General features: G+C 46.3%; 1 protein-coding gene across 1 annotated transcript in view; it reads left to right on the top strand.

The window, feature by feature from the left end:
* The window catches only part of polm (polymerase (DNA directed), mu), a 21,423-nt gene extending 12,254 nt beyond the window's left edge, over window positions 1–9,169 (top strand). The window contains exons 8-11 of the mRNA XM_084324154.1: window positions 1,357–1,405; window positions 2,012–2,821; window positions 6,389–6,472; window positions 8,709–9,169. Coding sequence (XP_084180280.1) covers window positions 1,357–1,405; window positions 2,012–2,821; window positions 6,389–6,472; window positions 8,709–8,795 — 1,030 coding nt within the window. The 3' untranslated portion in view covers window positions 8,796–9,169. The remainder of the gene's footprint in view (window positions 1–1,356; window positions 1,406–2,011; window positions 2,822–6,388; window positions 6,473–8,708) is intronic.
* Window positions 9,170–13,660: the final 4,491 nt, after the last annotated feature.

Below are 13,660 nucleotides of genomic sequence, written 5' to 3'. Positions count from 1 at the left end.
GCCATTTACCATTTACATACATACCAGGGCATAAAATAGAGATAAAAAACAGGCAATAAGAAGAAGACATAAGATGTGCATGATAAAAATAGACATGCTAAATTCCTGAGAAGGCACTGGGTCCTATGTACACGACTATATACAATATACAATTTTAACTCCGTCATTATGCTATACTTACTATATCTAAACTATACTGTACAAGAACCACATCTGTTCTTTCCTTAAAGTGACTTTTATATTCCTCATTCCTTTAAAGTGACTTTTCCATTTTAGTTTAACCCTTTAATCGCCAAGGACGACTTTAGACGTCATTCCTCGCCATGCGTAATCTGCCAATGACGTCTTACAGCGTCTTTGAGATCAATATTTCAAAAATCTGTCATGACAATCATATTTCACCCACGGAGACTTGAGACTTGCTGTTGATCTCCTCTCAACTCTCCAACGGTTCAAGACCGCCATCTGGTGGCCGATCGGCGAATCGCCAAAACCGGAAGTGACGCGCCGGAAGTGGTGCTCACCCATATTTCGTCCGGCCACTCGCTATCGCTAGCGGGACTCCAGCTCGACACACTGGGCAGCGATCCGCCACCAACAACTCGATAAACAACACGATCTGGACGTATACAGTATTACACAATCTGGACATGGATCGCATATATCAACATCCCATAATAGCGAACTTTCTGCTCCACGCTGATCGCCCAACGCTACGAGGAAGCTGCGGTGAGTTTCAGCGTGTTTGATTATTATTAAACATACACACTGCTCCGATCAACATATCACCCATACTAAATAAATGATTTAACGTCGGCCACAGACTTATAAACCCCCCCAGCAGATGATGAGGCATGACGTTTAGTACAATTGACATTTTTTATCTGACGTCAATCGGTATCAAACTACATTTGATGATCTAATATATGTATTTAGGGCTATAACTCACATTCTGCAGAATGCTGCAGAAAATGATAAAAACTTATTTATACTTTAGACCGTATTTTAGTATGAATATGTGAATGAAAAGGTAGAACGTTGCTACATCCTGAACAATAGATACTTGATGTTGAATGGGCCATAGTAATGTCAATTTAGCAATACAATTTAAAAAGTTATAGCCCTGCAAAGAAGGGGAACTTCTCCATAGACAAATAGAGCTGGCAGAGGACTGTATAAGGATGGATATAAGCGTGGCAGAGAAAGGGTTAAAGTGACATTTAGTTTAAAGCGATTGTGGTATGTGTGTGTGTGTGTGTGTGTGTGTGTGTGTGTGTGTGTGTGTGTGTGTGTGCTCATGTGTACTTGTGTGTGGAGAGTTCAGAGTTCAGTGTTCAGTGTTCTGACGGCCTGCAGGGGGAAGAGGCTGAGCCGGTACCGTTTGAACCCTGGACTCATGTCTTCAGTATATCTTTGCACTGCCTCCCTTATTATAGAGTTATAATTCACTCTACTCAAAATCTAATTTAAATCGACGTGACTGGGGGAAATGTTGCCAGTCAGTTCAGCCAAAACAAATTCCTGGACGTCTGTGGACGACTCCAAGGTCGAACTGAGGGCTGCTGGAGTCGAAGGCCATCTTGGAGATAAGAGTGGCATGTGGCCCCCCCACCCCCACCCCCTCCCTCCCACCCCTCCTCCTATGTGTATGGCCCAGCGCCTCACGTTGGCGACGGCAGCTAACTCGTATGCGTGCTGGAGGGGGGAGCCAAGGCTGTCTCGTCAACCCCCAGCCCCCCCCCCCCCCCCCATACGTACACGTCTGTCTCAAAGAGTCCTGCATGTATCAACAAATGCGCATGTTGGTGAATTTATGACTGTGTGCCATTATTACTATCAATGTAATAATTGTGGAATATTATATTACTATAATGAGCTGTATGTATGTATGAACCAAGCATCCTTTGTGAAGCACTTTGGTTGACAAGTGTCATGTTTAAATGTGCTATATAAATAAATTTGATTGATTGATTGATTGATTGGAGCCTCTGACCGTCACGTCTCCTCGCAGGGCTTCTTGTTGTACCAGAAAACCACTGGGAACTCCTACCTGGAGTCACAGCAGGGTCCCGTCCGCCCCGCCTCCAGCATGGACCACTTCGAGAGGTGCTTCTCCATCTTCAGACTGGCCCGGGACCACCGGCGTGCGGCTCGGACGCCAGGAGACGCCAAAGAACCGGAGACACGGATACCGGCGGAGAACCGTCGTCTAGGAACAACGCACGCACAAAATAATCTCCACGCGCCCCAAGAAACACGTTTACAAACTGAACGCGGTACGGAAAGCCTCACACCACAGAGTAACGGGGAAGCGCACGCCGCACGGGGATCAGACCGACACGAGCCGACAGATCCAGGACCAGCTCCGGACCGGAGGGAGGTGCTGGAGGAGGACCAGACAGATCCAGGACCAGCTCTGGGCCCGAGGGAGGGGCTGGAGGAGGACCAGACAGATCCAGGACCAGCTCCGGGCCAGAGGGAGGGGCTGGAGGAGGACCAGACAGATCCAGGACCAGCTCTGGGCCAGAGGGAGGAGGGGCTGGAGGAGGACCAGACAGATCCAGGACCAGCTCTGGGCCAGAGGGAGGAGGGGCTGGAGGAGGACCAGACAGATCCAGGACCAGCTCTGGGCCAGAGGGAGGAGGGGCTGGAGGAGGACCAGACAGATCCAGGACCAGCTCTGGACCACCAGGGGGAGGGGCTGGAGGAGGACCAGGCGCAGGGCGGCGGGACCAGGACGTGGAGAGCGGTGAGGGTGGACCTGGTGGTCTCTCCCTACAGCCAGGCTGCCTTCGCTCTGCTCGGCTGGACCGGGTCCAAGGTACCGACGTAAAAAAAACCTGCCTTGTTCCCCCCAAGTCTGCATTCATGCTTTAGTATTTAACCCTTTCACTGCCACACGACAGAAGGTTAGCCCTTTACTATCACATAACCGACGGCGATGCTCCATCATTAGCATCATTAGCTCCTACTAAGACCTCCTCTCCTCTCTCCTACTAAGACCTTCTCTCCTCCTACTAAGACCTCCTCTCTCCTACCAAGACCTCCTCTCTCCTCCTAAGACCTCCTCTCTCCTACTAAGACCTCCTCTCTCCTACTAAGACCTCCTCTCTCCTACCAAGACCTCCTCTCTCCTCCTAAGACCTCCTCTCTCCTCCTAAGACCTCCTCTCTCCTACTAAGACCTCCTCTCTCCTACTAAGACCTCCTCTCCTCCTAAGACCTCCTCTCTCCTACTAAGACCTCCTCTCTCCTACCAAGACCTCCTCTCTCCTACTAAGACCTCTCTCCTACCAAGACCTCCTCTCTCCTACTAAGACCTCTCTCCTACCAAGACCTCCTCTCTCCTACTAAGACCTCCTCTCTCCTACTAAGACCTCCTCTCCTCCTAAGACCTCCTCTCTCCTACTAAGACCTCCTCTCTCCTACCAAGACCTCCTCTCTCCTACTAAGACCTCCTCTCTCCTACCAAGACCTCCTCTCTCCTACTAAGACCTCCTCTCCTCTCTCCTACTAAGACCTCCTCTCTCCTACTAAGACCTCCTCTCTCCTACCAAGACCTCCTCTCTCCTACTAAGACCTCCTCTCCTCCTAAGACCTCCTCTCTCCTACTAAGACCTCTCTCCTACCAAGACCTCCTCTCTCCTACTAAGACCTCCTCTCTCCTACCAAGACCTCCTCTCTCCTACTAAGACCTCCTCTCCTCCTAAGACCTCCTCTCTCCTCCTAAGACCTCCTCTCTCCTACTAAGACCTCCTCTCTCCTACCAAGACCTCCTCTCTCCTACTAAGACCTCCTCTCTCCTACCAAGACCTCCTCTCTCCTACTAAGACCTCCTCTCCTCTCTCCTACTAAGACCTCCTCTCTCCTACTAAGACCTCCTCTCTCCTACCAAGACCTCCTCTCTCCTACTAAGACCTCTCTCCTCCTAAGACCTCCTCTCTCCTACTAAGACCTCTCTCCTACCAAGACCTCCTCTCTCCTACTAAGACCTCTCTCCTACCAAGACCTCCTCTCTCCTACCAAGACCTCCTCTCTCCTACTAAGACCTCCTCTCTCCTACTAAGACCTCCTCTCTCCTACCAAGACCTCCTCTCTCCTACCAAGACCTCCTCTCTCCTACCAAGACCTCCTCTCTCCTACCAAGACCTCCTCTCTCCTACTAAGACCTCCTCTCTCCTACCAAGACCTCCTCTCTCCTACTAAGACCTCCTCTCTCCTACTAAGACCTCCTCTCTCCTACCAAGACCTCCTCTCTCCTACCAAGACCTCCTCTCTCCTACCAAGACCTCCTCTCTCCTACCAAGACCTCTCTCCTACCAAGACCTCCTCTCTCCTACTAAGACCTCCTCTCTCCTACTAAGACCTCCTCTCTCCTACTAAGACCTCCTCTCTCCTACCAAGACCTCCTCTCTCCTACTAAGACCTCCTCTCTCCTACTAAGACCTCCTCTCTCCTACCAAGACCTCCTCTCTCCTACCAAGACCTCCTCTCTCCTACCAAGACCTCTCTCCTACCAAGACCTCCTCTCTCCTACTAAGACCTCCTCTCTCCTACTAAGACCTCCTCTCTCCTACCAAGACCTCCTCTCTCCTACTAAGACCTCCTCTCTCCTACTAAGACCTCCTCTCTCCTACCAAGACCTCCTCTCTCCTCCTAAGACCTCCTCTCTCCTACTAAGACCTCCTCTCTCCTACTAAGACCTCCTCTCCTCCTAAGACCTCCTCTCTCCTACTAAGACCTCCTCTCTCCTACCAAGACCTCCTCTCTCCTACTAAGACCTCTCTCCTACCAAGACCTCCTCTCTCCTACTAAGACCTCTCTCCTACCAAGACCTCCTCTCTCCTACTAAGACCTCCTCTCTCCTACTAAGACCTCCTCTCCTCCTAAGACCTCCTCTCTCCTACTAAGACCTCCTCTCTCCTACCAAGACCTCCTCTCTCCTACTAAGACCTCCTCTCTCCTACCAAGACCTCCTCTCTCCTACTAAGACCTCCTCTCCTCTCTCCTACTAAGACCTCCTCTCTCCTACTAAGACCTCCTCTCTCCTACCAAGACCTCCTCTCTCCTACTAAGACCTCCTCTCCTCCTAAGACCTCCTCTCTCCTACTAAGACCTCTCTCCTACCAAGACCTCCTCTCTCCTACTAAGACCTCCTCTCTCCTACCAAGACCTCCTCTCTCCTACTAAGACCTCCTCTCCTCCTAAGACCTCCTCTCTCCTCCTAAGACCTCCTCTCTCCTACTAAGACCTCCTCTCTCCTACCAAGACCTCCTCTCTCCTACTAAGACCTCCTCTCTCCTACCAAGACCTCCTCTCTCCTACTAAGACCTCCTCTCCTCTCTCCTACTAAGACCTCCTCTCTCCTACTAAGACCTCCTCTCTCCTACCAAGACCTCCTCTCTCCTACTAAGACCTCTCTCCTCCTAAGACCTCCTCTCTCCTACTAAGACCTCTCTCCTACCAAGACCTCCTCTCTCCTACTAAGACCTCTCTCCTACCAAGACCTCCTCTCTCCTACCAAGACCTCCTCTCTCCTACTAAGACCTCCTCTCTCCTACTAAGACCTCCTCTCTCCTACCAAGACCTCCTCTCTCCTACCAAGACCTCCTCTCTCCTACCAAGACCTCCTCTCTCCTACCAAGACCTCCTCTCTCCTACTAAGACCTCCTCTCTCCTACCAAGACCTCCTCTCTCCTACTAAGACCTCCTCTCTCCTACTAAGACCTCCTCTCTCCTACCAAGACCTCCTCTCTCCTACCAAGACCTCCTCTCTCCTACCAAGACCTCCTCTCTCCTACCAAGACCTCTCTCCTACCAAGACCTTCTCTCTCCTACTAAGACCTCCTCTCTCCTACTAAGACCTCCTCTCTCCTACTAAGACCTCCTCTCTCCTACCAAGACCTCCTCTCTCCTACTAAGACCTCCTCTCTCCTACTAAGACCTCCTCTCTCCTACCAAGACCTCCTCTCTCCTACCAAGACCTCCTCTCTCCTACCAAGACCTCTCTCCTACCAAGACCTCCTCTCTCCTACTAAGACCTCCTCTCTCCTACTAAGACCTCCTCTCTCCTACCAAGACCTCCTCTCTCCTACTAAGACCTCCTCTCTCCTACTAAGACCTCCTCTCTCCTACCAAGACCTCCTCTCTCCTACTAAGACCTCCTCTCTCCTACCAAGACCTCCTCTCTCCTACTAAGACCTCCTCTCTCCTACTAAGACCTCCTCTCTCCTACCAAAACCTCTTGGTCACAGCCTGCCTTCTCTCGACCCCCAAGCCCAACCACTGCAGTGTTGTGGACACAGCCTCCTCCGGGTGTAAAGCAGCTGTCAAACTGATTCACAAGGGATGGTGTTGACTGGTGCCTCTGTCTCCCTTCCTCTCTCCAGTTGTTTGAGAGAGATCTACGTCGCTGGGCAGGCCACGAGAAGAGCATGTCTCTGAGCAGCCACGCCCTGTACCACACCAAGCAGGTACACACTTTAAACAGACAAACACACCGTTTATATTATTCAAACATTAGATTAGATTAAAATGTATTGTCATCGGAACTTACCGGATATGACGAGTAACTAGGAGGTCGCACATTTTAAGCTCTGCTGCTGCTAGCATGTAATTTAATCCTACAAAACTAATCAGAATCGTATTCAATATATATATATAATAGCGGCTGGGTGGCGCAGCGGACATTGCACTCGTCACCAACGCAAGAGACACGGGTTCAAATCCGTCTGTCGGCGTTGCCTCCGGCTTGGGCCGGCCGTCATACTAACTCAATTGGCAGAGTCAGCGGGTGGGAAGTCGATGGGTGGTAATCTGGACGTTGTGGACAGCGACTCCTACAGGTCGGTTGGGGGACGCCTGCACAGCAGAGACAGGAAGCAGCGGGGGTAGTGTGAGCCTCCCACACGTTACTCCTCGCCAACGAGAGTCCGCGCTGGCAGGTGAAAAGATGTGACAGGCTGCCTCCTCGTGTATCGGAGGGGGACACGTGATGCAAGGCTTCTATCCTCCCTACGACCGACCTGTGGGGGGCATATGGCGAGCGACGTTCAAGACAGGGGAGGGGAGAATTGGAAACAGCGAAATTAGGATGGGAGAAAAATTTAAAATAAGGAGAAAAAGTGGATAAAAAAAAAATATATATATAATATAATAAATAATATGTGCATATTACAAGCAAAACGTGTAATAGCTCTTAATTCTGTTGATGGACCAAGAATTGGTATGTGGATTAAAGAAATGGCTTCAAACGTGTCAATGGAAAAGATAATGTATATTGTTAGACGTAAACGAAACATTTTTGATAATGCCTGGGGACCGTTTGTGTACTTCTTAACCCTTTCACTGCCACACGACAGAAGGTTAACCCCGCGGAGCTAATGATGCTAATGATGGAGCATCGCTGTCGGTTGTGTGATAGTAAAGGGCTAACCTTCTGTATTGTCACAGTGAAAGGGTTAACCGGCTGTCGTGTGGCAGTGAAAGGGTTAACCGGCTGTCGTGTGGCAGTGAAAGGGTTAAAACATAATGCAAATGTTGGGAAGTTGCTTCAGCAAGAACAAGATTAGGGGCAGCAGGACACCTCTTATCTTATCTGATTGTGTAGAAACAACAAGAAACACCCTTTATTCAGTGTGTAAAACATTAACATTTTATTATTATTTATTTTATTTAAATTTAAATGTGTATCCTTTATAAACCTGTTTTGAGGTGAATTATTATGTTGTTTGGGGCGGGGTTATGGGAACAGGGTGAAAATGTTTGCTGAGTATTGCTCTGTTGATATACTTGTGATTTTGCAAACCAAAACCCAATAAATACATTGTTAAAAAAAGAAATGTATTGTCATCATGCAGCACAAGTAAGAAAAGATAAGATATTCCTTTATTGATCCCCTTGGGGAAAGTACTGTACAATGAAAAGATGTCTGGCATCCAACCAGAGTGCAAATGTAACAGTAATAGTAATATACAATGTACAGGTGCAGTATACAATATATAAATGAGTACTACTGAGTAATAGTGCTAATCAGATGTATGTACAGATTTGTAGTATTATTAATATGTACAGTGATACAGGTATAAAGACACTATGGTAGTAAGTCATACTGGCCAGCAGTGTAACTAGTAAGTAGGTAAGAGATATGTACAGATATAGTATCTACAGATATGTAAAAAGGATTATATGCTGGTATGTACAAACAGATGTGGATATATATATATATATATATATATATATATATATATATATATATATATATATATATATATACAGTAAGAATATATATATACGGCATATACAGCATTATTGTACATGCTATCATACAGAGTTGTATGGGCTATATTCAGGTGTATAAGTAGGCATATAGAAGGATTATATACAGGTTATATATATTCAGACAGATATGGGTAAATGGTAAATATATATACAGCACTATTGCACATGCTATCATACAGAGCTATATGGGTAGACTATAGTATAAGGTAGACAGTTGTTATTATTATTATGAGTACAGTGTAGGGCCGTTGTAGAAAGCAGTAGGTGGGTCTAGTAGGAGGAGTCTAACCTCCACCTGTATAACCTGCTGCTGCCAGGTAGTCTGGTGGCCTATTCGCCGTCTAACTGGTGTTGTTATCTTCTCCTTCCTCTCTCTCTCTCTCTCTCTCTCTATCACTCCATCACTCTCTGGATCTCGCACGCCCACAGGGAAGGTATCTGAGAGCGAGTTCAGAGGAGGAGATCTTCACTCACCTCGGCCTGGAGTACGTCGCGCCCGGGGACAGGAACGCGTGAGCCCGCCCCCTGCTCTCAGGCTCCCTGTGTGATTGGCCCGCCCCCTGCTCTCAGGCTCCCTGTGTGATTGGTCCGCCCGCCCCCTGCTCTCAGGCTCTGTGTGATTGGCTGCCACCGCTCATCCTGGGGACAGGAGGAGGGGTCTTGAGAAAGAGCAGGTCTGGCCCCGGGCCCCGACGACCACAAAGCAGTCACTTGATGGCTAATTTACACTGCGGTTTTTACACAACATTCAAGATTTTAATCACAGACGTCGCCGCTCCTCCTCTCGCCAGAGTCCTGGAGATCAAACGGTGTGGATTTGACTTAATGCTTTATAAACAAGGAAATGTTAAAACTCTAAAGGCGCCCAAAGTATCACATCTAAGAGTACGTGTACTGGTGTGTTACAGCTGTACTGTACATCTGAATACACAACTTCTTCTATGTGGTGCCTGTATGAAAATATTGTTATTTTACTGAAAGGCCTGTTTTTTGCACTTTTTTTCCAATAAATGTTATTTTAGTTAAACCTTTTTTACCTTTGAAGTAATTTCTGAGCATGATAATAGTAACGGATCCATAACCGTATTTTTAACGGATACGGTAACGGATAATAGATTCAGATTCAGAGTTTTATTTGCCACATGGAAACAATACAATCGTAGAGTTTTTCATACAAAATCATAAATACCATACCATGGACAAAAGGAGCAGGAAGAAGAATAAATCTTATAGTTACCTGCCCCTTATTCCTAAACTAAACAAGTATTACTTGATGGTCGGCGTACAACCTAATTTACACAAAATAATAATTTATACCATATACAAAGAAACAAACAATCCACAGTTTAAACAAGAAAAGATTAAATAATAATAATAATAATAATAATAATAATAATAATAATAATAATAATAATAATAATAATAATAATAATAATAAAAGAAAATATCTCACTATTCAGATCACATTTGACTTTCATACTGACTAAATATTTATTTTTTTTATAATTTTTTTTGAATTGACAAACACTATTACATCCCTTAAGCTCGCTATGGAGAGAATTCCACAACTTTACACCAATAACTGAAGGACACAGTAACAGATCTATAACCATATGTGTATAATATGTGTGGTTTGTTCCACATATGCAAGACTATATTGTCCCAAATACACACCTGTTTAGGAAACCCACAACCTATTGTTGTGGAATATTTGTAATGAGCCAAACAGTGAAACTGGAGAAATTCCGATGAGTCAAATTGTATAAAAATAGAACATAGTTTATTACCTGTTTCCATGGCCATAGAAAGAATAGTTATGATCAGTTTATCATCGGAGACACACAAGCGTCTGACCAGGAAGTGACCAAGAGCTCTGGTCAGACTTATAATAAATACATCGTTTGACATGACGTACATAATATGACAAATTAATAACGGATGTGACAAGAAAGGTAAACAAAAAATGCCCTAGTGAGAAAATTAAAACAAAAGATGGGTCTAGGGCTTTGTTATGTTTCACATTAGAACCTCGGACGTCTCGTATCTCCTGGCCCTTTTGGCTGTTGTTTTAACCCTTTCACTGCCACACGACAGCCGGTTAACCCTTTCACTGTGACAATACAGAAGGTTAGCCCTTTACTATCACACAACCGACGGCGATGCTCCATCATTAGCATCATTAGCTCCGCGGATGTGTGCTAGTAAAGGGTTAACCTTCTGTCGTGTGGCAGTGAAAGGGTTAAGAAACACTGTCAAGACTGTCGCCCTAGTGTCTTGAGCTGTTATACTAGTTGACCATTGTTAACTAGTCAATGCTGTACAGAGAATATGTATTTAACACAGATAATAATAATAATAATAATAATAATAATAATAATAATAATAATAATAATACATTTATTTTATATAGCGCCTTACATTAGGCATCTCAAAGCGCTTTACATACATTACATTATAGCACACGGACAAACACAGTACAGGGACTTTCACATTGACGACACGGTGGGGATAATACAGAGAGAGGGAGACAGCTTAGAGACTATACAGAGAGAACATTTTTAAATAAATAATAATACTAAAGTATAGGTGTGTACAGATGTGAAAATGTGAGTGATGCAGGGGTTGGGGGGTCAGGAGTGAGGGTATGCAGGTGGGTTTTGAGGTGGGACTTAAATGTTTCTACAGATGGGGCTTCTTTGATGTGCGATGTGAGTTGATTCCAGAGTTGGGGAGCAGCGGAGGAGAATGATTTGTTTTCTGTTTTCTTAAGGCGGTAGTGTAGTGTGGTGCGCTCAGAAGGGCTAAGTTGGAGTGAGCGGAGTGAGCGGGAGGGAGTGTAGTGTCGAAGGAGGTTGTAGATGTAATCAGGTGCTAGGGAGTGGAGGTGGAGGGCTTTGTAAGTGAGGAGACAGATCTTAAAGTCAATCCTATACTTGACAGGGAGCCAGTGAAGTGAGGAGAGGACAGGTGTGATGTGGGAGAATTTGGGGCAGCGGGTGATGATGCAGGCCGAGGTGTTCTGGACTAGTTGAAGGTTATGGAGGGATTTTGATGTTGAGCCAATGGAGTAATGAATTACAGTAATCTAGACGTCGCATACTCTGTACTTCTTACTTAGTATTTACTTCCCAAATAAGGACGCAACATGGATACTTGTGTCTCTTTGGAACCTTGGCATTTTGCACATCTCATTTGTAGTCATCAATCTGAGGGCAGTTTCAGCAATAACCGACGAATAGCTGAAAAACTAACTGCCTTTTTTAGTTAGTGGGAAGATTGAGGTTATAGTAAAAAAATAAAAAGGTAATTTTTACTATGAAGATACTAAACCTTTCTGCGCAAAGACTTGCAGAAATCTACAACCCACAAACACAACCAGACTTCATCTTATTATTTCTCTTCCTGTAAGGTTTTACATCTATGTGTACGAGGATTCAGGTGCCGTGGCTCTGAACCAGTCTAAACCTGTCTAAACCAGTCTGAACCAGTCTGGGGAAGTCGGATCAAGTGTTCCTTTAGTAATCCTCTTTGGAAGTTAAAATATCATAGCAGCATGGAGAGGGGAGGGGGGGCAGGTAGGATATGTAGTAATAATAATGGAACATAGAACAAAGTGCAAAGTAATAATGACAATAGTGATAACGGTAGTAGTAGTGAACAGTAGTGTGGAGTGGCAGGATTCAATCAGACAGCAGTAATAGTGATGATGGTGTACATGGTCCAAACCATAGTAACACACTGTACCAGAGTCCAAGTTTATTATTAAGAGTCAGATAGTCCTAACAGTGTTTATTATTAACAGATAGTCCTAACAGTGTTTATTATTAAGAGTCAGATAGTCCTAACAGTGTTTATCATTAACAGATAGTCCTAACAGTGTTTATTATTAAGAGTCAGACGGTCCTAACAGTGTTTATTATTAAGAGTCAGATAGTCCTGGCGGCTAGGTGGCGCAGTGGGCAAGGCACTCGCCACCAACGCAGGATATACTGGGTTCGAGCCCAGCTCTCTGCGTTGCTACCAGCTTGGCTGGTCGTTCATACTAATACAATTGGCAGTATTAGGGGGTGGGAAGCTGGTGGGTGGGGATCGGACGTTGTGGACAGCGACTCCTACAGGTCGGTTGGTGCGCCTGCGCAGTAGAATCAGGAAGCGACGGGGGCGGCGTGTCCCTCCCACGCAGACCCTCGCCGCTGAGAGATCGTGCTGTGCAGGTGAAAAGATGCGACGGCTGCCTCCTCGAGTACCGGAGGGGACTCGTGTTATGTATGACTTAGTCCACATTGCAGCCGGCTTGTGGGAGGCATGGCCTAATAACGTTCGAGACAGGGGAGGATAGAATTGGATGATACGAAATTGGGGAAGGGAGAAAAATAAAAAAATTGGGAGAGAAAGTAGATAAAAAAAAATAGTCATATAGTCCTAACAGTGTTTATTATTAAGAGTCTAACTAACTACAGAGCTAGCCTTCCTCACCAGCTTGTTCAGTTTGGCGGCACGGTGGTGTAGTGGTTAACACTGTCGCCTCACAGCAAGAAGGTCCAGGGTTCGAATCCCGCTTGGGGACCAGGTTTCCATGATGCCAGGTACTCAGGTGGGGTATCTCCCAGGCCTTTCTGTGTGGAGTTTGCATGTCCCCCCCCCCCCCCCCCCCCCGTGCTCGCAAGGGTTTCCCCCCCGATAAGATAAACCCAATGGAAAAACATGCACAACAGATCGCTAACGCTGTGGCGTCCTTGACGAAGACGGACAGGAGCACTTGGATTGGTCCCCGGGGCGCGGCTCACGTTGACGCCCTATCTGCTCCTGGCTGCCCATGGGGGGGAAGGACAACGGGATGGGAAAAGTGCAGAGAGACATTTTGTTCCTGTGGGTCGCCCATCTCGCGTGTGTGTGTTAAACTGCATGACAAATGTGTGTTAAACTGCATGACAAATAAAGACTTCTAGTCTAACAATTATTATTATTATTATTATTATGACTCACTACAGAGCTAGTCTTCCTCACCAGCTTGTTCAGTTTCACTACAGAGCTAGTCTTCCTCACCAGCTTGTTCAGTTTCACTACAGAGCTAGCCTTCCTCAGCAGCTTGTTCAGTTTGACTACAGAGCTAGTCTTCCTCAGCAGCTTGTTCAGTTTGACTACAGAGCTAGTCTTCCTCACCAGCTTGTTCAGTTTCACTACAGAGCTAGTCTTCCTCACCAGCTTGTTCAGTTTGACTACAGAGCTAGTCTTCCTCACCAGCTTGTTCAGTTTGACTACAGAGCTAGTCTTCCTCACCAGCTTGTTCAGTTTCACTACAGAGCTAGTCTTCCTCACCAGCGTGTTCAGTTTGACTACAGAGCTAGTCTTCCTCACCAGCTTGTTCAGTTTGACTACAG

Source organism: Notolepis coatsorum, assembly GCF_963971535.1.
Source record: "Notolepis coatsorum genome assembly, chromosome: 11".
Lineage (NCBI taxonomy): Eukaryota > Metazoa > Chordata > Actinopteri > Aulopiformes > Paralepididae > Notolepis > Notolepis coatsorum.
The sequence above is the reverse complement of the archived record's forward strand: the minus strand, read 5'-3'. Positions and strand labels throughout refer to the sequence as shown.